Source organism: Camelus bactrianus, chromosome 13, assembly GCF_048773025.1.
Source record: "Camelus bactrianus isolate YW-2024 breed Bactrian camel chromosome 13, ASM4877302v1, whole genome shotgun sequence".
In the NCBI taxonomy this organism is placed as follows: Eukaryota; Metazoa; Chordata; class Mammalia; order Artiodactyla; family Camelidae; genus Camelus; species Camelus bactrianus.
In genome coordinates, this window is record NC_133551.1 from 15704152 (window position 1) to 15730374 (window position 26223).

The 26223-nt window shown below is 45.9% G+C and overlaps 1 protein-coding gene across 6 annotated transcripts in view; it reads left to right on the forward strand.

Moving 5' to 3' along the window:
• The window catches only part of MCOLN2 (mucolipin TRP cation channel 2), a 50084-nt gene extending 30664 nt beyond the window's left edge, over positions 1-19420 (forward strand). For 5 of the 6 annotated variants that reach the window (XM_074376106.1, XM_074376104.1, XM_074376107.1 and 2 more), the window contains 8 exons: positions 4418-4530; positions 5722-5871; positions 7221-7322; positions 7430-7552; positions 14555-14761; positions 16127-16248; positions 18324-18437; positions 18598-19420. In XM_074376106.1, the coding sequence (XP_074232207.1) occupies positions 4418-4530; positions 5722-5871; positions 7221-7322; positions 7430-7552; positions 14555-14761; positions 16127-16248; positions 18324-18437; positions 18598-18634 (968 nt within the window). In that variant the 3' untranslated portion in view covers positions 18635-19420. The remainder of the gene's footprint in view (positions 1-4417; positions 4531-5721; positions 5872-7220; positions 7323-7429; positions 7553-14554; positions 14762-16126; positions 16249-18323; positions 18438-18597) is intronic. The other variant, XM_074376105.1, reaches the window with a different exon arrangement.
• The last annotated feature ends 6803 nt before the right edge of the window (positions 19421-26223 follow it).

The window sequence follows — 26223 nt, forward strand, 5'->3', positions numbered from 1 at the left end:
GTTTAACTGAACTTGCCTTTGACCTGGTTATCAGAACAAAATGTAAAACACCTGTGGTTCCTAACTGTTTTGTACTAGCTGTAAATTAGATTCAGTCTGTGCCTGTCGCTTTTCAGTTGTCTGAGTCCTCATGATTCTGACGTTCTGGCTTTGAAGTTCCGTTAACTGCACTTACTCAGGCCTCTGATCAGGACACACAGTTTTAGTTTCTGTTGAAACGTGGTTTCTTTCCCTCAGCAGACACTCTCCCCAACAGAAACAGGTCAGAGGCATCTTTTCCAAGTCCAAGTAGAGGCTGCAGCTATGTTATGTGAACAAAGCTAACCCTTGTCGCATCTGAAGCGTGGCTTGCAGTAGTCATTTGATCAAGTAAGTGAGTCAGTCAAGCAGGTTTGCCAGGACACGGCTTCCTTACCCGCGAGGAGGCTCCGCAGAGCACTGGGGAGCTTTGCTTGGCTGCACTCAGAACGGGGGAGCTCTGGCTCCCTCCTGTGGCCGCTGCGGGGAAGCGCAATCTCACTGCTAGAAACACGAACATTTCCAATGCTTTTCCCAGAACTGCACCCTGAAACCAGAATCTGTTCTTAGGAGACCACAAATTTAAAATGACATGACAAGTCTTAAAAAGCCGAGGTTTATAAACCAGCTTAGGAAGTGGAATTTTTTTTTCCCTATATGGGAAGCTGTCTGGTGGATAGATTGCCCTGGCTTTGGGGGAGTGGGACAAAGGCAAGGGTGACATCTGCTGGGATCTTTGCATTATTTCCAAAATGTTCTGAGGTTTGCTCTTATGCGTGCACTTACCTTGAAGCTTCTCTCTCTTTCTTGTCATTACCTATGTTATCTTGAGGCGAAATATGAGGGAATGTCCATTTTCACATACAAACTTCGTGTTACCTCTTATGAATTCTAATACCCGTTGCCCGTGTGCCACTAATCTTCACTTTAATTTGATTTTATAAATATAGCCATTTGGGCATGGGAGCCAGAGGAGACAGGAATTCATGGATGGGACTCCACACTGATGGGCGATATAAACGGCTGTCCCAGGAAAGGGGGTTTAGTAAGCGTGGGATGCCCTGGTTAGGGTCACAGAGGGGGCCGGGTAGTGTGTGGGGACTTCTCAGGCCCTGGAAGGACTGGGTGCTATAGGACTTCCCTACCCAGGTTGGCAGAGACATCTCTCTGGACTAGTGTTTTACAGACCCAGGTTTGGGAAATGTCCCTGTGGGAAAGACATAGTCTCAATAGAGTAAGAAAGCAATTACGATGTTCATAAAATACTTTGTGTAGCACATCAAACTAGTCTGCTCAATAAGTCAAATTAAAACAGAATACAATATTGGTTTCTCTGGCAGGAGAGATGGTTTATCTTCCTAGTTCTGGACCTCAGTTTTCTCATCTGTAAATAAGGCCCACTGCAAGCAATCTTAGGGATTTTGTTATAGTTCTAGGTCAGGAAGGAAGGTACTAGATGCTGTTCTTGCATTACTCAAGATTTCGGTCCAGAAGGAACCCTAATTCAAAAAGACACCTACACACCAATGTTCACAGCAGCACTGTTTACAATAGCCAAGACATGGAAACAGCCTAAATGTCCATTGACAGATAACTGTGGTATGTTTATACAATGGAATACCATTCAGCCATAAAAATGACAGCATAATGCCATTTGCAGCAACATGGATGTCCCTGGAGAATGTCATTCTAAGTGAAGTAAGCCAGAAGGAGAAAGAAAAATACCATATGATACCACTCATGTGTGGAATCTAAAAAAAAAAAAAGAAAGAAGATAAATGAACTTAAATATAAAACAGAAACAGACTCACAGACATAGAATACAAATCTGTGGTTGCCAGTGGGGAGGGGATTGGGAAGGGACAGATGGGGAGTTCGAGATCGGTAGATACTGACAGGTATATATAGAATAGATAAACAAGTTTATACTGAATAGCACAGGGAAATATATACAAGATCTTGTGGTAGCTCATGGGGAAAAAGAATGTGAAAACACATATACGTATTTCATATATGACTGAAAAATTGTGCTGTGTGCCAGAATTGATACAACATTGTAAACTGACTATAACGCAATTAAAAAAAAAGAGATTTCAGTCCCCCCTCCCAAGAACTGCCCCTGTTCCCTCTGCCTCATTCCATGGGTTAAAAAAAAAAAAAAAAGAGGTCTTGAGTTCTTGTCAAGACAAGTTTTCTTACCTACCCATTAGATGATATCTTGGGATAACTTAAACTTCTGAAGTATAAAATGGCTAAAGATGGATGCAAGTGCTCCGTACTCGGCACTGTTCTAAGGAGCACTCCACAGCGTTCACTTTACCTGATTTCCTGACAGCACATGAAACTGGTGCAGCTAAGCCTCTGGTACCCGAGGCATCTGAAGCTCAGTGAGGCTAAATAATTTGCTCAGTGTATTTCATTTACCGGCTGTCTTTGCGCAGACCTCACTGGATGAGCTGCCCTCAGAGAAACACTCGGCCATGGGTGCTCCTCTGGGGTTATTTATAAGTCCGTGGACACACCCCCATCTTTCTCTTAAATGCCCTCTCTGCAGCGGCGTCGCTGTGGAGCACCCTGACCTAAGACTCTCCTGCAGGTTGCATGTCCCCAGCCCTGCTTCCCTCTCCCCTGGCCTTTCTTCATCCCGGTCCCGAGCCCACCTCTCCTAATTCCCAAGCGTGGCCACGCATCCCCCATCCTTCCTAGTCCCTGTTTCTTTCTGCAGTCTCTCTGGGTGGCTGTGTCCCCACCCACAGAATCAGCTGCCGCTGAGTCATCTTCTCTTGCTATGAGTGTCCAGACTGAGTTCAGGTTACCCAAGGCAGAAAAGGGTCATCCTTGGTCAGACCTTCCTTACTCCCGGAGTCCCGTTAAAGACCAGGCTGAATCTCTCCTCTTTGTCTCTGACTACTTTGTGCTTGTCTTTCTGTGCCTTCTCTGCCTCTAACTTAGCTCAGACCTTCACCAGGACTCACTTAGGTTATTTGGTGGTCTTCTTATGTTCTGCTGGGGTCTCTGCATTTATTTGTAAGCGTCCTGAAGCGTTAGGCTAAGCACAGGCGCTGTCGTGTTGGACAAAATCCATCCGGTCCCTGCCTCCCAGAGCGAGTCATTTACTGGGGAAGGTAGACATTGAATGAGGCCGTAGTAACTCCTGTAAGTGTTTGCTGTTGTTATTTGCATGGGGATGTTCTGAGTGCTTTTATATTTGAACTTACTTAACCCTCATAGCAGCCCTATGATGTAGGGGTTTTTTTATTCTACCCAATTTTTTGGATGAGGAAACTGAGGCAACTTCGCCAAGGTTCCACGGCTTCTGAGTGCAGAGCCAAGATTCAGACCCAGGTCTTGGGCTCTAGAGACCATGTCCATTCCTGTTGTACACTGTCTCTGTGCTCCTTGCAGTGCTGTCTTTGAAGAGTTCAGTGGCCATTGAGTGAAGGGGAACAAGCGGAGCTAGAGGTGTGGACAGTGCTCTGATAGGGTGTTGGGGGGTGGCTAATCCAGATGGGAATTCAGGGAATTCTGTTCTGGAGACGGAAGGTATTCAGTGTGAAACCCAAGGCTGAATAATCCAAACACATGTGATGGGGAGGGTGCTGTTCCAGGCAGAGGGATCAGCATGTGCAAAGTCCCTGAGGCAAGAAAGAGAGAGAGAGAGCTTGAGCCTGGTAGGAGCAGGGAAGGAGGACCAGAGTGGCTTCAGGGTGGAGCCAGGGTGGAGGCAGCAAGTGGCAGGTGACAAGACCACCTGGGTGGGCACGGGCCAGGCAGGGGACAGCCATGGTTGGGATTTGGGACAATCCCATGAAGTATGAGAGAAGCTTAGGTTACAGTTTCATCTTCTTCTAGTACATTCCCTGTGCACCTGTGTCCCAAGACAAAAATCTGACTACTCCTCTCCTTCCTTTCATCCCAAGCGGTTCTTCTTCCCACACGCGGAACAAGCTTGTTGAACTGGCACTCTTCGCCGAGAAAGCACAGAGTAAGGCTGAGGAGCAGAAATGGGGTTCTGGGCGGTGGGATTTTTACGGTGCCCGTCCCCTCGTTAATGGAGAGCTTGGCGCTGGTGTTTTTATGGGAAAGAACTCTGAGTTTGTCTGCAGTCTTGCCTCTTCTGAATGGAGCCCAAAAGGACACCCTTCTCTTGAATTCTGTTCTACAGTAAAGATTTAGAAATATATTTTAGGGCGCCTTTTAAGAATTTACGTTTCTGAATGTATAACTCAACACCGGGGCGCGATGACCGTGTCTGTGAGCTTCTGCGTGAGCGCAGCGTGATTGTTCTTGAGGTTGAAGCCTTTAGAACTTGGACTTACTTTCCAGAGGCCACCTTGTTTTGGAAATTATTCCCATGTAAGGTGTGTTTGACCTTTGAATTCTGTTTTTGTTCCTCCAGTTCAGAAAAATACTCAGTATGTCCTGGTGTTTGATGCATTCGTCATTGTGATTTGCTTGGCGTCTCTCATTCTGTGCACAAGATCCATTGTTCTTGCTCTCAGGTTACGAAAGGTAAGTGTGTGTTGGAACTTTCTCCCTCCCCTCGTGGCCTCCGCCTTCAGTTGGTCCAAACAGTGGGTCCCCGACATTGGGTCATCCTGCCCTTTCTGGGGCCCTTGACTGAACTAGATTCCTGTGAGTGATTGCCCCTGCGAGGCATTCATCAGCCTGAGATGCAAGAGTAGGTCCGAGCTCCTAGCACGTCAGGAGGAATTGGACGATTACCTGCTTAAACCCAAGCTAGCAAGCGCAGGTGCACAGTGGTGAGCTCTCAAGCTTTTGAATGTTTCTGGAATAAATGAGACCCTTTTAAACGCAGGAGTGACCTTCAGAACAGAGTAATAATATGTGTGGGTTTCACCTTTTGTCTACGAATCAAAGTTCATTTGGACAAGGAAGTGTGGTAAGTGGGTTATGATGAAGCATAAAATGCTTTATTTTTAAAATAGTTCTAAAATTCTCCCCTGAGTTTCACTGTACCTTCTTATCCTCGGGGCTCTGGTGAATATATATACTCCAGCTCCCCACAAATCTTACTCTGGTCTGTGGCATGTGTATAAATACAGACTGGGTCTGGGGAAATAGGAAGTCGTTACAGTGCCATCTGTGGAGCAAGGAAGTAGTCTACACTCTCTTTTTCCAATTCTTGACCTTTGTCAGTTTATTTTGTAAATATCCACTTGTCTTACCGCACCCACCCCCCCAAATCCCTAGCTATTCTGAATACAAGGTCGGGGTCCGGGTTCGGCCAGTGTGCTGGGGGGACCCCGGGAGCACGTGCTCAGAAAATGGGAGGCTGGGGGTCAAATCCTGGCCTGGCCTCCCTGTGTGTCCGTTGCCTCCTCAGGAAGGTAGGGCCAGGGGTGCCTGTTCGCGGGGCTGCTGTCTAGCTGAATGAGCTGAGAATACGTTAAGTATTTGGCACGTACTGTGTGTTAGCGATTTCCACGAGAGTCTGTTGGAGCTAGAGCACGGTGCTCAGCGTCTGAGTTAGCTTCGCTGAGTTAACCGGAATGCTCACCTCTGGCGGGGGCAGATGGTGGAAGAAGTGTGGCGGTGATCCCCACCCGCGAAGTCAGGACCCACCCAGGTGGAACAGGCAGTGCCGGGTCATCCTGCAGGTGGGAGCGCTGTCTCGCCCTCGGCTCCTTCCAGAGAGCAGTGTGGTTTGTAAGAAATGCTCTTTTGAAATATTTGCCACAGAGATTCCTGAACTTCTTCCTGGAGAAGTACAAGCGGCAGGTGTGCGACGCCGACCAGTGGGAGTTCGTCAACGGGTGGTACGTCCTGGTGATCACCAGCGACCTCATGACAGTCATTGGCTCGGTGTTGAAGATGGAGATCAAAGCCAAGGTGAGGGCAGCCCATTCGAAGCCTGGCGTGCTTCGTGCTCTCCTGGTGGCCTCCGCACTGCAGGACAGGTGGTCCTCACCAAGACTTCCCTGACGCGCACGCTTTCTCTTTTCCTCACACCTGTTCCGTGGGCAGCATCTTCAAAATATGAATGGAAGTTTGGGAAGATCGGTTGCTGGGGTGGGCTTTATTTACGTATTTATTTACTCAGTTGCAAAAGGAGAGCTGATCCGACAGCCAATCCTGCCAAAAGCCAGCGGTGCCCGACCATGACCGATAGGTGTGCTGACGGATGGGGTGAGGGCAGAGATCTTTCAGTCCCCACCAGGCACCTGGCACTTTGTGTAACTTAGCTGATTTAATCTCATGACCAAATCTTGACTCTCCCCCTACCCACTGCCCCGGGCTACACTATCTGTTAGCAAATCTTTCCAGAGTTACCTCCTGACCACAAAAGCACCTCCTTCTCATCCATCCAGCTGCTCTGGCTCCTTCAGGCTGTCTTCCTCTCTGGCCCAGACTGCGACAGCAGACTCCTCATTGGCTGTCCTGCCTTCAGCCTTAGACCCCTCAGATCGATGCCCACAGCTATCAGTGTGATTTTTCTGGAAGTATCTATCTTGCTGTGACAATCCTTTCTGCCTCAGGGACGCCCTTTGGGATGAAGCAGCCTTCAGAGTGGCCTCCAGGGGCCTTGTCACCTCGCTTTGCCTCCCTCCCACCCTCGCCCTCCTGACCCACCAGTGCTGCCCCTCTGGGACATCTGGCAGGCTCTCAGCGCATGCCTTCGTTCAGTCTCTGCCCGCTTCCTTGCAATGCTCTCCCCGCTGGTCCTCCAGGCCCAGCACTGCTCCAGGGTCACGCCCGTGGGAAGCCCTTGTGTGTCTCTCGTTGCACGTAGCATATAAGAATTGTGAGAATTATAGGAGAACTGTGTGTGTGTGTGTGTGCGTCTCCTCAGTTAGACCTGGAGGTCCTTGCGAGCAGGAACTGTTAGCAAATCATGTTGGAGCTTTCTTTCAGAACTAACTGAAAGATATCGTTTAATATTTAACAAACACCATTGGTTTATGTTCTTTAATGCCCAGGTCAGTGGTAAGTGCAGTTTCTATTTCAGGATATCGTTTGAACAAAAATTCTGTTTAACCACTTGAAATACTAAAAGGAACTGAGAAACACATTTAGAATTGCCCTCGCTATTATTTCCTTCTGCAGTTGAAAAACCCTCAGAATCAATGTAGAGGAAGAGGCAGGCAGTCCATTCTTTTTTTCCCGTCTGTTTAAAGGGAGGTTCATAAGCTGAGTGGAGTAGAATGTTTTACTTATATGTCTGTGTTTTCATTCCTTAGAATCTCACAAATTACAACCTGTGCAGCATTTTGCTTGGGACGTCCACGCTCTTTGTCTGGGTTGGCGTCATCAGATACTTGGGTTATTTCCAAGCCTACAACGTAAGGATGTGGGCACTGGGGGCGTCACTGGGATTGCGGTTCATTTCTTCTTTGGGTTCCAGTAGCAGCTTTTTAAATCGCCCCTATTCTGCTGATTTTTCCCCCAGGTGCTCATTTTAACGATGCAAGCCTCACTGCCAAAGGTTCTTCGCTTCTGCGCGTGCGCTGGAATGATCTATCTGGGGTACACCTTCTGCGGCTGGATTGTCCTCGGACCCTATCACAACAAGGTGTGGAGCACTAAGTCTTCCGTCTGCACAGTAGGCACCTGAGACCCTAAAAAGTGCGCTTCTAGCACTGAGCTTTGTCCCGCTTTGCCCTCGCACACACTCTTGACATCAGCAAGCATGTATATTTGCATCAGCTTTCTTTTTCTTTCCCTTTTCCGGATATTGAAGTGACTTTGGGATATTGAAACAAGCCCTGTGGGAAACTAGAGGGCACTTCATAACTGTCTGGGCCTGGCTCGAGGGGTCACATATTAACCCAGCTGATCATCAAATAAGAAACTTTGGACACGAGATCACTGCAATAAAAAGGGAAATGAAGTATTACAAAGCCTTTCCAATTTAAAATATTAGGGTTTTCATCCAGATTAATTAAGGAGAATGGAGGAAGGTGAAGGCTGCCCAGAATGACCATATTAGGCTTATGATTAAAACGATAACACATCTTTGTCTTTGCAGGTGGTTTTGGTTACAGTGTCATCTTAGTGCCTTGTTAAAGATCAGTATCCTAATCTCAGGGACATCCAAGTTCTGGTCAGGTGTTCTTGTCTTAAAACGATTTTAAGTTTTGTTGATAGATAGAGCAGGAAATAAAATTAGGTAGGTCTTGTTTTCAAACCAGAAAAAGTAAAAGTGGTCATTGCATCTTATAGTTTTGCTTTCATGGGCCTCCGGCAGCTGGAGCCGCAGGAGCAGCAGACGTGAAGGTAACAGCGCCCAGCCCTCGGTCCTTGGTTGTGCTGCCGTTCCTGCCTTCTCTCTCACTTAATCTCCTCAACGGCCCAGGGTGCTGTTGTCCTGGCTCAGGTCCTCTGCAAGGAGAAAAGAAGCAAAAATGTAAAGGACTGCACTGACGTTGGTGTTAACAGCTCAGCCTTACATTTTGACCTTGACAGTTGCATTAAACAAAAACATGATCAAGTCTGGTTTACCGACTATTCACAAGGAGTGAGCAATCCACAAAACCCAAACTCCCGGCATGGTCCTACTAAAATAAATCCTGGGAACTTGGCCGACACCCAGGCTTTCTCCTCTTTAAGGGTCACATTTAACATGTGCGAAGAGAATTACAGTTTTCCTTCCTGAGACACTGTATAAAGCAACAAAGTGACAATCTCTGGGTTAATAGTAAATCTTGATAATCTTACTGCTCTTCCAATTCCATTCCACTGCTTTAAAGGTGACTCATGAGTAAAAATTGTTCTTTGATATGATCTTTCTGATCTGGAGAACTTACTGCCTTAGTGCCCAGGAAAATTTACATTTTTCTTCCTTATCTGCCTCTTGCTCTGAACGCCTGTCCACATTTTTGTCACTAGAGGGCAGTGTTGCACCACGTGGAATAAACACTGAGCCTAAGACTTCTGCTTTAATTCACAGGGCCTCGGGGCAGGTGGTGCCATCTCCTTCGCCCTCTGTCTACCGTACCCCGTCGTTATTCTGGAAGGTGCTTGGAAAATGTTGCTTGAATTTTACTAAAATAGCTACCATTCTCAAATGCTATGTGCTAGACAGATGTGGTGCCCACGGCCCTGTCCCCCAGTTGCTCCCCGCCAGTAGCCCTATGGGGAAATACTATTATCCTTTTACAGAAAATAGGGATCTTAATATGTTAGATGATTTTCCTGCGGTTGCATAGCTAGCGAATGGCAGAGACAGGACTCACACTCAGGTCTGCCGGACCCCAATACACACGCTTTGACCAGTACCCAGTAGGGCTTTTCTTGGCATTATCTAAAACAGACCATTACTAAACAGCATTTCGTTTGGCTCCAGAGTAGATCAACCTTGAGAGGAGAACCGGTCTTACTCTCTCTGTGTGTGTCCAGGTGACCTTGTGGACAATGATGTTACTTGCTTTGTGAGTCTGACTGCATGTTCTTACGTCAGTTGTGTCCCTTCAGAGAACCCAGGTGAGATGGGGACGCTCTGAATCAGCGCTGTCCCATAAAAATATGACGAGGGCTACAAATTTTCTGGTAGCCACGTTAAAATTTTTCTTTAAAGAAACAGATGAAATTGATTTTGATTATACATTGTATTGGACCCAATACATTAAAAATATTACTTCAGCACGTATTCAGTATAAAACATTGAGATATTTTACATTCTTTTTGGGGGTGCTCAGTCTTTGAAATCTGGTGTGTGTTTTGTCTGGACAGCACATCGCAATGTGGACTGGCTGCATATCTGATGCTCAAAAGCCCCACGTAGCTAGCGGCTGCCGTGTTGGATGTGGTGTCTCTCACCTCACACTAGCCTTCCACTTCCCCCTGGAGGAGTCGGGAGATGAGATCTGTATCTCTGGGGTTGCCTAGCAGGTCTGTTTATGACCTCCATCTCCCATCTCTAGCCAGGCTGATACACTGGAGGGAGGCGTAGGTAGGTTAATTCAGCGAATGCACTGATCAGAAGGAGGAGAAACCTTCAGGCTGGCTCTGGGCTTTTGTGCTTTTCTTCTCTGTATTATTTCTTCTTTGAATCTGAATTTAGAAATGTTTACTGCCCCCTCCAAGTTAATCCAAATCCTCAAAGCCAGCACCTCTTGAATCAGTATTGTCTGAAGCCTTGAAAACCTGGGCACCATTGTGAGCATTTTCTCGAATTTCTGGAATCACAGCAACCTTGGGTGTGGAAGCTAACTCTTTCTTTAAACATACAAATAAAAACTTCCAGAGAGGCGGGATCGGGGAAACTAGAATTTCACCCTGCTGTTTGACTGGCAGCAGGAATCCCACATTTTAGCTTCTGGGTTCCTGTTAGACATCAGATTTCAATGAGAAATTTCAGATTTCAACTGAGAGAGTAAAAATACAAGAAGTGTCCTGTGATGTTGATTCCAGCACTAATGGACGCTGGCACAACGTGCTTTCAGAATGCCTGGGCACGGCTGGCTAGAGATGCTGATGTTTAGTAATTCAAGGCGAGGATTCCAAGAACATTACTCTCACGTGGCTTTGATGTTTCCAGAAGACTTTTTTTTTTACTGTGAAGAGTAAATCGTAGACTGGCATTGTCCCCATGTTACAAGTGATCATGAAAAATCAGTGGGCTTCGCTGATGCCACCCACATTACATCTCTGTGCTTTCAAGGCTTCCAGTTTTAGCCAAGCACCTCTCTTATTCCAGAGAACTATTCTCTGGTTAAAATATTTTACCGGAATGTTGCATCAGGTTCTTAGCACCATCTCTTGAAGGGAATTTTTCTGTCGTTCTCTGACATAAGCCACTACAGGTTATGTTTTCACTCAAATGAAAGTTCTTTTTGGCTCAATCGCAAAATTATCATTTTGTGGAACAAATGCTTGGGGTCTCACTGTGGTCCTCTAGTACCTATGGGGACGCTTGATGGAGATACCCATTTAATATTTATTATATGTCTTCTGTGCACCAAATGCTATTGGGTTCTTCCAGCCCGAGTTCTTGGCTGCGGGGACCGTGGATTATTGCCCTCTGTGTTCCTCATGTCCAGTGTGGTGCAGAGAACATGATAGGGGCTCAACCAGTTTGTTGAATGAACAAGAAACAGACAATAGTGCCTGCTTTCCAGGGACTTATAAGCTTTTAGGAACCAAAGCAATTTTCCATGAAGGCAGTTCTTCTGGACTGGAAGCATATTAAGACTTTATTTCTACTTACCTTGAGTATTTTTGAAGTTCACTTCTACTATGGATTTTGGTCAATGAAACGGACTGGCTGACAGCCACTTCTTGTGGTACGAAATGATAGGGTGTGTACCAGTCACTTAGCTTATCGGGTCTCTGTTTTAACTTTTTGGTGGGTTAAAATAAATCTCATGTGCCTCGAGAAGAAGGAGGTAAAGAACATTGATGTTGAGACAGGTATTGTGTCTAGACTGATTCTAAGTAACAGCACAGGAGACAAAAGGATGAGTTTGCTGCGTGCCCACCAACTAGCAGCTCTGGAACCTGAAACACAGACCAGCAGGCGTTCTTGACACTAAAGAAAGGAACTGGCCAGATTTCAAAAGAAACTATGAGAAATGTGAATTATTAATGATGCTGTCAGAGTTGTGATTGATAGCCACAGAAACACACTTAAACTTCATTGTCTTAAGGCTAGTGGTGGGGATGGAAAATATTTACTCTGGGAACTGCCTGTCTCACCGGTAACTAATGTGTGTATTATTAAGTGACTTGCTCAGATGGATGCTCCCTCCAGGTCTCTGTGGAGAATGACACTTGTCCGGCTCTTCAGAGCCATTGCTGATGCAGCAAAGCCACGGGCATGATTCTTGTCTGGAGTACCCACGTGCTCTCTCCCCGTGCATCCAGCCGTGGAGCAGGGAGGGTAGGAGGGTAGGACGTGGTGTTTGCTAGTTGGTGGGAGGACAGAGAAGTACGTATAAACCAATTAGAAGACCAACCAGTGGTTTACTCTGTGGTTCTTACTGATGCAGAGAACAGAAGGGCTGCCAGGGCATCTGTCTTTTTTTTTCCTTCACTTCCTTTTTAAAAAATTGAAGTATAGTTGATTTACAATGTTGTTAGTTTCTGATGTACAGCATAGTGATTCAGTTATATGTATGTGTGTATATATATATATATATATATATTCTTTTTCATTATAGGTTATTGCAAGCTATTGAATATAGTTCCCTGTGCTGTACAGTAGGACCTTGTTGTTTATCTGTTTTATATATGGTAGTTTGTATCTGCTAATATCAAACTCCTAATTTATCCCTCCCCAACACTTTCCTCTTTAGTAACTATAAATTTGTTTTCTATGTCTGTGAGTCTCCTTCTCTTTTGTAAATAAGTTCATTTGTATCATTTTTTAGATTCCACATATAAGTGACATCATATGATATTTTTCTCTTTCTGGCTTACTACACTTAGTATGATAATCTCCAGATCCATCCATGTTGCTGCAAATGACATTATTTTATTCTTTTTTATGGCTGAGTAGTATTCCATTGTATACGCATGTGTATACATACCACATCTTCTTTATCCAGTCCTCTGTCAATGGACATCTGGGTTGTTTCCATGTTTTGACTATTTGAAATAGTGCTGCTGTGAACATTGGGATGCAGGTGTCTTTTCAAATTAGAGTTTTCTCCAGATGTATGTAAGGGAGTCTGCCTTGAAGTAGAGTTTGAAATAGTCCCTCAACATTGACTTAATTGGACACAAGAAGAGGAAGAATATACCAGATGAAGAGAATAAATCCCATGATTTAAAGACAGAGAAATGGACTGGGTTTTGCAAGAAGAGGCAAGTACAGAATGTTAATGCTGCCACAGAAGGGGTGGGATGAGACCACATTAAGGGGAAACTTACTCCTACCTTCTTGGTTTGGGTTTTCACTTTGCATCCAGACTTTGTATATTGTTAAGCAAAAGAAGTGACCTGAAGGCTATATGCTATGAAGTTTAGATTTTACTGCAGCTTGGACTGGAGGCTGAAGAGGTGGGAGTGAGGAAGGCTTCCTTGGAAGTTTCTGTAGTAAGTGTTGACATCAGAATGGAGTAGACAGTGTGGATCAGAGAAACATCATAGGAACAGACAGAGCTTATTAGATTCTTGAGTGGGAAAGATTAATCAATTCAACACAAGTTTTAAGTGCTTGATTATCTTGGAGAAGTGTTTCTTTGGGAGAAGCCTGGAATCACTGACATATTTGGAAGGAAAGCCCGTTTTCTGGGTCGGAGTGGTGATGGGTTTGGGTTACATGTGACGTAGTAGCACGGCTCCCAGATGGAGATGTCCCAGAGACCTTCATCTCCTGTCCCCAGAGCCACACTCGCTGACTTAATGGTCACCCAGGCTCCTGCTGCTAAGGATAGAATCGGTGCAAAGCTCTACAGTAACTTGTTCCATCTGCATTTCTGAAAATTATATTAAGTTATTATCATTCTTTAGATAGAAGCTTTTCACATTCATCTGACATTGAGCCCTCTGGCCCCAGAGATATTCATTTATTAAGCACCTGCTGTGTGTGTTTGGTCAACGTGGCAGTCGTTTATGAACCGAGCAAGCCAGGGCAGTGGGCCGCGGGACTCCGGGGTTCCACGCCAGCCTCTGCCCGGCCCCTGCTCCCCAGGGCTGTGCAGCCACCCAGCCAGCCTCCAGCTGACTGCCTCGTGTCCACGTGCCTACCGGGCCCCTCAGGCTCGCCTCATCCGTCCTTCAGTAGTCCCTCCCCTCCCAGACTTACTTCTTCCCCAGCTTCCTCCTCCGTTTCCCCAGATTCCTTGCAATCCTGGGCCCTGCACTCACTCTCACTGGCACCCCGGCCCCCCGGCTTTTCCCATTCTGGGACGTCTTTGCCACAGTTACCTTTTAGGAACATATATCAGATCCTGCCCCTCTTCTGGTTGCAGTGTTCGCTCGTTTCCAGTTTCCCAGATTAATCTGAAGCATCTCTAACTAATCCCATAGCCTTAATACGAGACCATTCATCAACAGAATTTTCTCGAGCCTGTGTCTCCGGCCCATCCACACAGCTGCTGCAGTTCTGTCATTAGAAAGCACTATGGTGGATTGTACCCTTAAAAATGTTCATCACTTAGATCCAAGAACAGGGAAAAAAAAACCACGCTTAGAAATGTCCATTGCGTTGTTCTTCATAATAGCAAACATGATTGGGGTGTCCAGTGACAGGGAAATACTCACATGGGACTTTTCCAAGGAATGGTCTGTTTTGTAACCAGTACCCTCTAATTGTGAATAATGTAAGACTATGATGTTAAGTAGAGAAGAAAGAAAAATCTGGATCCGAAATTGTTAGATGATATGACCACAAATGTATAAAAAGAACAAAGAAGAAAACTGAGGGCAGCATCAAGGGATGATCTTAGTGAGCGTGGAGGGGAGCTTTGAATAATACTTTCCTGCCTGTGGTATTCCGGATGCTTCCAAGTGCACGTTAATACCAGTGGCAGCAACATCTTCAACAAAGCCAGCAGCTAACCAGTCAGTTCTCGGCTTCTTTGGATAATATGTCTCAAAAACTAATTTTGGTCTCCCCTCTCCTCCCCAGTTTCAAAACCTGAACACAGTTGCTGAGTGTCTGTTCTCGCTGGTCAACGGTGATGACATGTACGCGACCTTTGCCCACATCCAGCAGAAGAGCCTCTTGGTGTGGCTGTTCAGTCGCCTGTATTTATATTCCTTCATCAGCCTTTTTATATACATGATTCTCAGCCTTTTCATTGCACTTATTACAGATTCTTACGACACCATTAAGGTAAGCAATTATCATTATTTCCTGCCAAAAAATGATTGCAAATTCTGTTTAGACCGGAACATAAGAAAATACTACTTTTTTTTTGCTTACTTAAAATACTATAATTTTACTTAGATTTTGAGGTTTTGTAGGAAAGAAGCTTTTTAGATGCTGGAAGTTAGTTTTAAATATGCACTCAGGACATGGTCCCTGGCACCCAGATCGGAGTAGGCTGGTGTGGAGGTGGGAAGGAGGAAGGAAATGGGTAAGGATGGGCTGAGTTTGGTAAATCAAGTGGTTGGGCTGCCTGCCTCAGCACTGAGGCGCACCTGCCTGCCCGGGGACCTAGACTTTGAGGAGTGAGTTTCAGTGATAAGGGGTGGCCGTCACCCTGACAACCACCCAGATGCCGGCTCACCTCATACACTGGATGCTGCTTGTGCGGTGCGGTGTCCTTTAGGTTATGAAAGCTGTGGCTTTTGTGACTGTTGAGCTTCCTGCCTTCCTTAGCCACCTGGTGGGTCCTTTCAGACCGGGTCTGTTTAACTGATCTGTAGCTTGAAGGAAATCCTGCTGCCTTGGGCGATGGTGCCTCCACAGCAGATGGTCAGGCTTGGGAAATCCTGCTTGGGGCCAGCATCTGAGCCACCAGGGGTGCCCTGTCCGTGCCTTGGGACATTGTCCACTTACTGAACCCTTGTCAGACTAACTAAGAAGAAGCCAGTCCATTGGAAATACTCCTGGGCTCTTTGTGTGTGGGGAGACTCCTGTTCCCGCAGGGATGGGTGTTGGCTCTGCAGCAGGGCTGGGCGTGGAGACGGAGCAGCGCTCCTGCACTGCGGGTGCCTGTCCTTGACATGACGGTGTCCCTGTGGGGCCGCCAAGCCCCAGGGCCCTGGTGGGTGACCTCACTAAGAGCGAGGGGAGGCCCCTCAGGGTCTGTGTGTCTGCTGGGAGGAACCTACTGCCTTCTGCCTCACTAAGCAGCCAACTTCTACAAAAGTAGAGGAAATAGGGATTACTTCCCAGCCAGACGCTACTTGGGTAGCGTAGGGGAGGGGAGCTCTTACCTGGTCTTGCAGTTGGCATCAAAGCTTTAGATGGCTGTCTCCTTCACTCCTGTTGACCTGCCCCTCCGCGGCCCCGCCGTGCTTCGCTGTCTGGCGTTACCCTCTGGATCGCTCTCTGTTCCCATGGTGGCCCTGGCTTGGCCTTCAAGGGACCGACAGATCGACTGATCATTGTCAATACCAGTTCTTGGATCTGAGCTAGCAAAGCGGAAGAGTTTCATTTTAGCAGTTTCATTTTATGGGTCTGGTTTGTTGACAAAGGGAGCAATTTCTCATGCTGTGTAAGTAAGGTAACAACACTGTGCACTTTTTAAAGAAATACCAACAGAATGGGTTTCCTGTAACGGATCTTCAGGAATTCCTGAAGGAGAGCAGCAGCAAAGAGAAGTGTCAGAAGGAGTCCTCAGCCTTCCTGTCCCGCGTCTGCTGCCTGAGGAGGTCAGTATTGTGTTTAGTCAGGTCTCCGTGCTCCCGAGATGAGACGCTCTGCTGCCTGAACAGAGAGTCCTCCCAGGGCGAATGCCACACTCAGCAGCCAGCTGACTGTGGGAAAGAATGCGCCCCTCCTTGCTTTCTTCCCCCAGCTATTGGCTTTGGAAATGAATTGCTTCTTATACAATAAAGTAGAAAGCTGTGTGACATGGTTGAAATCTCCTGGGAGTATCACGAGACTCATGAGAAGGCACGAGCTATGTGCCTGGAGTCAAGAGGGGAGCTGGCCCAAGGAGCGGTCAAAGCCCTTACTTGCAGAGCTAGAGCTCTGGGCACATGAAAGGTGTTTTCCCCGTTTCAGTATCTGTGGTACCGATAACCTTTATTGAGCAGAGCAGGAGACCTGCTTGAGAGGATGCTGAGCGTGTCCTTGGCTGGAAACGCAAATCAGTGGGTCTTCATGGACCAGCTGCCTCTCGCTCTCTGTTCATCAGGGCACTTAACGGAAGTGGTCTGGACCTGGTGGCAAAGCCTCCACACAGTGGCCTGGGGACTAGAATGGGGGTCAGGTGAGGATAATTTTCTTAATTGTGCCCATGTTTGTTTTCACCTGAAGTCAAGGGCCAGGTATCCCCGACTAATGTGTTCTGAGAAGGACTCTAAAACAGATTCCTGGAGGAAGATGGGAGAACATAATTGCTACTTAAAATCACAGGATGTATTTTCTGTTAATCAATTCATACCGCATCTTGGGAATGAAATGGTATGACTGAGCCTTTCCAAAGAATGTCTGGTAAATATGAAACGAGGTCTTCTGAGAAGAGTTTTTAAGTTTTTAAAATCCCATTTTATCCTCTCAGAGCGTTAAACTGTTGCCATGGAAGCCGAGATAAAGGGAAATTAATTTTCTCAATAGGCAGCTGCTTCCGAAGAGGTACTTATGGAAGTCTCTCAGAGTTGCTTTTCTAATACGTAGTTAACTGTACAAAAAGAAAAAAAAACCCACAAAAAAAAGACCCATGTGAACATGTAGTTGTGAATTCTGGAAAGTAGCTCTAAGGTTTTGGTGTTTGATTTTTGGACCTTGGTTTGTACCACAAAAAGCCCCAGGAGGCTGTTAAATATTTTCTTGTGCAGCCATATGGAATGAGTGAAAGATTTAAGGAGTGGGCTGGAAGACTGACTGATAAGATTGGGTCTGAGTGGTGAGAAGATCAGAGCAACCTCAGCAGAGAGTTTTCCCTACGATGTGCTAAGGGCTGTGGAACAGGTGCCTTGCAGGAAGGAGGATCTGCCCATCGTGAAGAAGGAAAGAATGAAATGGAACAGGAGAGTCCACAAAAGAACATCAAGTGAAGAGCTAGGATGCTGAAGAAAGAGGACGTCAAAGATAAAAGCAGAAGTGGCTGTTACCAAAGGCGATCATGGGTGAAGTCAGCAGATCAGTTGTAGCCGAATAGCTAGATCAAAGCCTAGGACCCACGGGGCTCCAGACAGATCCTGCAGAGAGTCAGTGAAGGTCATGGGGCCTGATGAAGGAAATGGCTTGTATGGAGGCAGACAAACCTTGGAACAAGTGATGGCTTTGAATGTATTAGAGATTAAGTACACCTGGGTGTATTTAACAGCTGGAACCCTGAAAATGGAATAAAATTGAGAAAGGCTATGAGTGGGGAGTAAATATTGGAGAAGGAGCTCACTGAGGGAACCTGAGGAATCATAGCATCACAAATAGTGGTGTCGGGGTCCCCCTTCCAGTGCCCGGGACATACAGCCCAACGATCACAGCTCCGCCTCCTGCAGAGCGTGGTCGGGTTGTTCTTTTTCAACCAAGCAGTCCAGCAAGCACCACAGACCATCTCCCTTGAAGAGCCTCTGGCCTGATGATCAGAAATCCTGGTTCTTGTTTTGGACCCTGCCAATTCCCCATGACCTTTCCTAAACCTCCTGGCTCCTCCAGTGTCATCTGGGTGGAACAGACGGCCTTTGCAACCTCTTCTAGTTCTAACATGATGGGTTCTTTGGAAAGATGTGCTGGGTTGAGCAGATGCAGAGTTAACCTTTCTCCTCCCCTACCACAGCGCAGGAGGAAAATCTGCTGTTCTCACCGCCACTGAGATGGCTTTGTCGAAGGGAGACCGAGGATGGACAGCTCCTCAAAATTGCCAAAAGCATGCAGTCAAACTACAAATAATGTAAATTGTCCTTCGTGTGTTTTCTTCCTCTTATATGTTGCACTCGGCATATCAACAACCCCTGTCTGCCTAGATGGTAGAGTGTGTATTCCTCTTCCACCTCGGAGATTTTTAAATCCTTGTTCTCTTTTCTCTTTCTTTCTCCCCCTTTCTGTTACAGAAGTAGAAGTGATGACCACTTGATCCTTGTTAACTGAAGTTCTTCTGCTGAAGATAATCAAGTTTCAGGTCTCTGTGTCCAGTGAAATGCAGAGGGACTCCAAATGGCTTGGACCAGCACTTCTAAAAATACTGATTGCAGAGTGGGATAGAGGACTGACTGTCAGCTGGCTGAATAGAACTGAAGTCCCAAAGTTCCTTTTTATAAACGTGGATGATGAAGAATAGAGCACGATCAAATACTGGGCCTTAGTGTGATGGAGCAGTGACACTGAAGTTCTGTATCAGTCTTCTCATTTACGACATCACGGTGTTGGGATGGGGAAAAAAACACATTTCAGAGTGTGTAAAACAGTGACATTTAAAGATCTGAGTTTATCATCAAGTAAGGGCTTGTTTTAAAAGTGATTCTTGGGTTAGAAGACATTTGTTAATTTGTGGTCTGCACAAAAGTAAAATTGGTTTCAATGCCAATTTAGAAACTTGAAGCTTGGAGAACTATTAAGCCATTTAAAGATTACACTTAAGTCAACAAAAAGACCTCTTGCAGTGGACATTTCTTGGTCTGTTTTCCTGTGGCCTTCTTCTTCAGCGTGACATGAAGAAAATGTCGGCAACAGTGGGCTGAATTGGAAACAGGGTCATTTGGACACCTCGTCCCTTGTGCTAAGTGTTGACTGTACACACATGACATGTGGACGTTAGAGTTCAGCGGTCGTCTCTCGTTTTAACAACTGAACGCCACTGGGGTGGGGGTTTACCCTTGTCAAGCAAGAAGAGATGGTATTTTTCTCCTAAATAAATTAAATTTATTTTTATCATAACACATGGAGCTACTACTATTTTTTTTTAAATGTACTGTCTTTTAACCTCTACCTAGTGAGAAATTCAGAGCACATCGCTATCAACTACTGGTCTCCTAAAGGGATTTCCCAGCTTCTTAAAGGCAGTGAAGGCGATGTAGAAGCTAGTGCATAGAAGTTGTTCAATAAATATTTATGGCAATGACTTGCAATTAAGCTCACTTCATGCATAGATTAATTTCATTCTTGAACTCTCTTAGGGGTCAACTATTTTACACTTATTGGTGAGGAGCAGAGTTTGAATTAGGCAGGACTCTCGTCCCAGGGGTCCCCTTCTTTTTCTCCTGTTCCTCCCGCCAAGCCCCTCCCTGAGTCTTTCTCATGCCCCCACCCCTCTCTCCTCGTCCCCACACCTTCTTCCTGTGCTCACACCAAACTCTAGCCCAGGGAAATCTTTCGGTTAATACCATTAAAGTCTGTAAGTGAGTGACTCGTGTCTAGACACAGAATACTTTGCTAAAATTCTCATTTTAGTTATAAACTTCTTTCTTTACATAAAAAAAAAGTCAAGAATTACAACTTTTAAACTAAGGACCACTTAACCCACAGTTCTCAGGCCATTCCCATGACTCCAGACTCAGGATGCAGTTGGATGACATACTCGCCTCTGAGCACCCCCAGGACATGGTTTGTCTCTGAATAGAACTGCTACTCAAGCCTTCCACGAACCCTGCAGCGGTGGCTGCCGTTTGAATTGAAGATTAATGGTGATCTTTCATGCTTGTGTTTTCCTTTTATTGGCTTTCATGTTTCCTTTTCTTCCTTTGCTCCAGCTGGACAAAACACTTTCAGGAAGAAAAATCTTGTTCCAGGTTACCCTGTGTCTGTGGAAACATTGTCTTCTCTCTTTTTTAATAATTTCAAACAGTTGTCACTTTACCGACTTATTTGGATTTTATTGAATGTTGTTCTCATCGCTCTGCTAGTGGGCATGTCTGGGACAAACCATTTTTTCTCTTCCCCTCGGCCTCCACTGCGGCCTGAGAGTTCCCTGTGCAAGTTGGGAGACATGTCCTTTCGGCCTGCTGGTTTCATTATGGGGTCTCCAGCTCTTATAGAACGTGCATCCTTGGCCTGCAGTGACTCCCTCAAAGCCACATATAACATCCTTAGCCTTGCAGGCTTGGGGTGATAGAAAAGAACGTGGGTGTAGGACCCATGCAGACAGACGAGTTAAAACCCCAGCTTACCCTGTAACCACGGGGCCCTGGGAAACTTGCTTCCTGCTTTGCAGTGATGACGACAAAGCTCAACAAACTGTGCGACTGGCATTTATGTCAGATAACTCATGCAAAGCCTGGCAATGAATTGAAACTTGACCCACTCTTTACTTTCAATTTTGTGCCGTGTTTGTAGGCTGGTTCCATGAGATCGTGGGGCAGTGAAGACATTAAGACATATAGTCTGCAGCCCATCTGCCTGGGTGCCTGCGCCCCTCCTGTTGTCCAAGTCTTCTTGGACAAGTCACACTGGGCCTTGGTTTCCTCATCTGTAAAGTGGGGATCGTAAGGATAAAATGAGTCAACTTTAAAGTGAACAGAACAGGGCATGACTTGCAAGTGCTCAGTGAATATTAGATCTTCAGAAAGCTTTTCTTGCACGGTCTGCAAATGTACAAATCTGTCACCTTGACCAGCCACAAAGATCTTTATTTTGAAGAGAGCTCACTACACACTTTTGGTGGACTTTGCTCTGGTTAGGATTTTAAATGTGTAGACTAACACCCACATCCATCACTGTCCTGGAGCTGGTGATTAATTCAGCCCTCTGAAGCTCGCACGTATGTTCTGGAGGAGCACATGGATGTGAGTAGCCCAAATGCCCTGTTTAGAGGCAAAGCCATCAGTCCTAATGGGAGGTTCACAAGTGTCAGAAGGCCCCAGTCCTTCACCCTGGGCAAGACCCTCCGTCCTCGGCTAGGAGCCCACTGCCTTAACCAAATCTGTCCGGATGTGCAAAGCACAGGTCAGCTTGCCTCTTGGCTGTTACTGATCTGAGGTGGCACGTGCCAAGGGATGAGGAAGGGTTTTTAGGAAAAGGTCTTCAAGAGAAGCCAGGCACTGCCCTCCAACCCCTGCTGAAGGCCCCCCAATCATGAGAGTGGCGGGAAGGGTGCCTGACCCCAGAGGCCGAGGTTCAGACTCTCAGGTTTATGAAAAGCACAGTGACCCAGCCCTTTGACTGAGAAGTTCCTAACCTCCCTGTGAAACTAGCTCAGCACTGTCGCTGCTGTTCAGTGGGGAAATGTGTTCCCTCAACTGCTGCCATAGTCTTGGTCACGGATTGCCCCTGCCAGCATGAAGAGCTGTGATGCTCAGAGACACGGCTCCAGACAGCTGCACCGTTCATGCGTGGCGGCCACTTATTCCAGCAACACTGGCTATCCAGACCCCCCTTTACTACTAGCTGGCTCCACCTTTGTTTTCATGCAACCAGAGCAAATTTTATACTGCTACCTGTGACTTGAAGTTGGAACTTCTCAACCACGGGATTCCAATGATGCAGAGCCTTTCTCTACCAAATATCCAGATACCTAAATATCTTCACATACTTTTAGAACATGCAGGGAGTAGGTTTGGGGTGGCAGGGTGATGGAGGCCCTCACAGATGACACTCTAGCACAGCATTCAGGTTGGAGGCTCTTTAGACAGGATGGTGAGCGATGGCGCGGGAACTGGGAGCTGGCGATTCAGCGTGCTGGAGAGAGTGCTGTCCACCTTTGTCTTCTCTTTTTTAAATACTTGAGAAGGTCCCAGCTCTCAATACCAATAAGAGGCAGCTTCGTAGCTGTGTGACCTGTGCATCTGAAAAGGACCCCATGCCTGGCTTAATCCTCTGCCTTCACAGCCTTGCAATCCTTCGTATGTTTTAAACAGAGGGCCCCATAAATTATGTAGCAAATTCTGACGATTAAGACTAACTCTGAGATGAACTCAATGATGGAAGCATGGCGTTTTAGGAAAGGCTAGGATCCCAGCATTGTACTTTTTCTTTAAAACAACGGAAATTTAACACAAGAAAAGAGTGAAGCGGGAATTACTTTTTGATAGACTTCTGGGTGCGTCATGATTTTCAGTCTCTGTCGTCACAGATAAGTGGCCATGTGGCTGCTTCTCATCTGACCCCTTCTGTTCCACAGATGGAACTTCTGTGGTTGGCGATACTGGCCAAAGCCATTTCCATGTCACACCGGCAGGTTGGGGGCTGCTCAGCTTCTCCCACCCCCTATCCATGAAGAGCCTCATTTTCCAACTTCCCATTTCGTTTTTCCCTTGACAGAGAATCAGCTTTGGGTGGTTTGTCTTGTAAACCTGAGCACATGTGCCCAGATGCCACATGACCCCCAACATTGCTCAGTGAAGTCCCTTGGGACCCTCTCCGCACACCAGACAGGCAGGCACTCTCTCCAAGCTCTTTGCAGCCGTTTGCTTTTGGAATGAAGGGCCCATCTTTGAATGGGAAGCTGTAGAGTTGTTCCACATGCTGTGTTTTGGAGAAAATAACATGAGCTCTGGGAGGTCTTAAAGATGAACCAAATCTCAAAATAGATACTGAAGTTGTAGGGAAAACCGTATAACTCAGGGCTGTTCTACTCTGGGCTTGTTTATAGCAAATGATGCTGCAAAGCAGTGGGTGAAAAAGATGGCAAGTGATTCTCCCATCATCCGTCTCTGCCGGAGAACCAGCGACTAGATAAGAAGATAAATGGGCTCACATGCACATCTCCACACCACCTTCCATAACGAGGACAGCAAAACTCTGACTTCTTCAAGACCCCTGGGAGCCATCAGCCATGGTGAATGGAAGAGACAATTTACTAGTGTGATATATGTTTCTTGGTTTCTAATGATACATAAATTATCCCATGAGCCATGATACATATGGTTTAAAGAGAATTTTAAATGAAAGCAATTTTTTTCTAGCAACACTAATTGCCTAGCAGCAGTACATTGCTCATGCCCCGCTGCCTGTGGGCTGTGGTCATCACTCTCTCTTCGAGGTTGAACCGATGCCCCTCAAGAGAAATGTTTGCTTTGACAAAGTGATTTTACATCCTCGCTTGTGAGCCTACCATGTGGGTATTAATAATGCCTTTCAGACTCAGCACCGCACATTTGTGTCATCCTGGATGTGCTATCTATAACAGGACAGTGGGTTGGGTCTTAGCCTTTGGCTGCCTTTGGAGAAAAATCAGGGAGCTGCCATCAGTATTTAATCTTCTCCAGTTTAGGGTCTGAAAGGCAGACCTAGATAATACACGTGGATGTTTCCTAGATGTTAAACAAGGGGGGTGGTAAACATCATTGATTTGGGGAAGCATTAGATAATGACATGTGTAGATGGAAGATGGTGATGCTATTAAAGACTATAATTCAGTACATATTTGTTGATTTCCAACACTGTGCTAATACAAGGTTGCCCAAGGCGCTCCATGGGAGGATGGCAGCGGCCCCTGCCTGCCTGGAGCCGCTTACGTAGAACTGGACAACGCTAGAACTGGGGGAAGTGCATCTGAGTTCCCAGCCAGACTAACACGGAGACTGTTTTCCCACATCTTGAGAAAGTCAAGTTCCTGGAACAGTTTTTAAGGGACCACAGTAATGCACTGAGGAAGGGGTGGGTGGGTTGGTGATGATTCTTCTACTAGACCTTTTTCTCCCTTGCATGAATGGCTCCACAGTCCATCTGGAAAAGATGTGCATACGGGGAAGAGATGATAGGCAGACGAGGGAAGTTCGGGTGTGGGCGTGGTAATGGGTGATGGCAGGACTTCACCTCCCCCACATTTTTCTCTGGGCTTAGGGAGGCCCTAACCTTTAGACTTTATGCAAAATATTCTGTCAGTCTCCACACTTAGATGATTGAGACAAAAGAGTTGACATTTATTATTCTGCATTACAAATGAAGCAACTAAATGGGATAAACCCATAGGTGTGTATTTCTTCCCCTGGGCCTTTTCAAAGACGGGTAGTTCATGGCCACGGCAGGCAGCTCAGAGGGGAAATTATTGAGGAAGAAATGGGCACAAGCCCAGGGAGCTAGTCCCATCAGCCAGCATCACCACAAACGTGTCTTAAAAAGGTACTATTCAGCACCTTACAACCACACAGCCAGATGAATTCCAGGTGGATTAAAGATTTAAATGTGAAAAACTAAGCCTGTAAAAGAACTAGAAAAAATATAGGTGAATATTAATTTGACCCAAGAGGTAGGGAAGGGCTTTCTGAGTTTAAGGCTGCAAATTAATTATAGAAGAAAAATCAGATTTACTACACAAAAAGGAAACATCTCAGAGAATTGAGAATGTAAACAAAATTTAAAAGTACACTGGGAGAAAATAATTTTGCAGCATGTATGACTGGCTTAGTGTCCTTACTCGATGAAGAACCATTACAAACTCCTGCAGGGTGAGCCCAAAGGTAAGGGCTAAATTTTCTGTATTTCATGTGTGTAGCAAGGTTCCTGACAAATAGCAAGCACACAAAAAATTGTGTATTTTTGAAAAGCTGTATTTAGTTGAATGCCTACTATGTACATTTATTATTGCTACGCATCCCAACACACTTACAGCTTATGTGTCAGGGTTTCCATTCTGCTGAAGGGAAAGCTGAGCACAGATTAGATGGCAAAGCCTGGCTTCAAAGCCAAAGCTTCAAACCCAAAGCCCTCTCCCATCTTGCCTTTCTTCTGCCTGCTTTCTAAATAATGCTTACTGAATAGAATTGAATGGCCAGGGGGAAGAAAACGTTTAACCTCCTTAATGAGAAATGTGACTTCTAGTTTCAAACGACAGCCTGTTAAGCGACATTCCTTGAACTCATACAATGCTGGTGCTAACGGAAATGAATCCTATCTTTACAGGGGACTTGACAACTCTATAGAAGGTCCCAGTTCTTACACTAAAGTGCGAAGCGATTTAAACAAGTTGTCAAGATGCTCCAAACTTCAGAATCATGAGCTGTAAAACAGGGCTAACAAAATTGAGAATACTGTGAGGTTAGCTAATTTGTGCAAGGTCACCCAGCAGTAACCACTGGTGCTGGGACTCAGACCCAGACAGTCCATCTTTAGAGCTGGCTGGCTCACAAGTTTGATGTAATGTCTAGGAGATAATGGATGTAAGCAAGCTTTGAGATCAATAAAGTGGACACATTGGGTTTATGGAGATAAAAATTAAAGTGATAAACCTGGATTTTATGTATCAGTAAGAATTGTGAGAATCAGAGCTTGATAGAGGCAGCTCAGATGTCCTTCTTGACTCAGTATCTATTTTAAAATTTCTATGGCTTAAAAAGTACACTGGCAGTCTGAGAATCCCCTCCCTCCCACCCCCTTTATGTAAACCAACATGGCAGTACTGATGAGCCGATCAAAGACAATATGCCCACACTTAGAACCGGACCAACTGGCCCCTTAAAAAAGAAAGAAACTAAAAATAAAACAGATAATTGCATCCACTGGGGTGGAGTTTCTGGCATGTGCAATAATGAAACACCATGTAGTTGTGATTGAAAAAAGACAGCCATCCCACAAAACCTCCACTCAGCATCTCTTCCATCTCCCTGGCCAGAAGCCAGGAGAGTCAGTGTTAAAATGTGCTTTAATATCACTCATGTACTTTTCATGCCTCGGTGCAGTGCTTGATCACTGACAAAGTCAGGAGTTGTATGTGCATCTCAACCAGTGTGCCTTTCAGAAAATGTCCTTCACATTCTGTCTGATTTACGTAATTTATTTCCACTTGAGAGGTGATTGTATATACT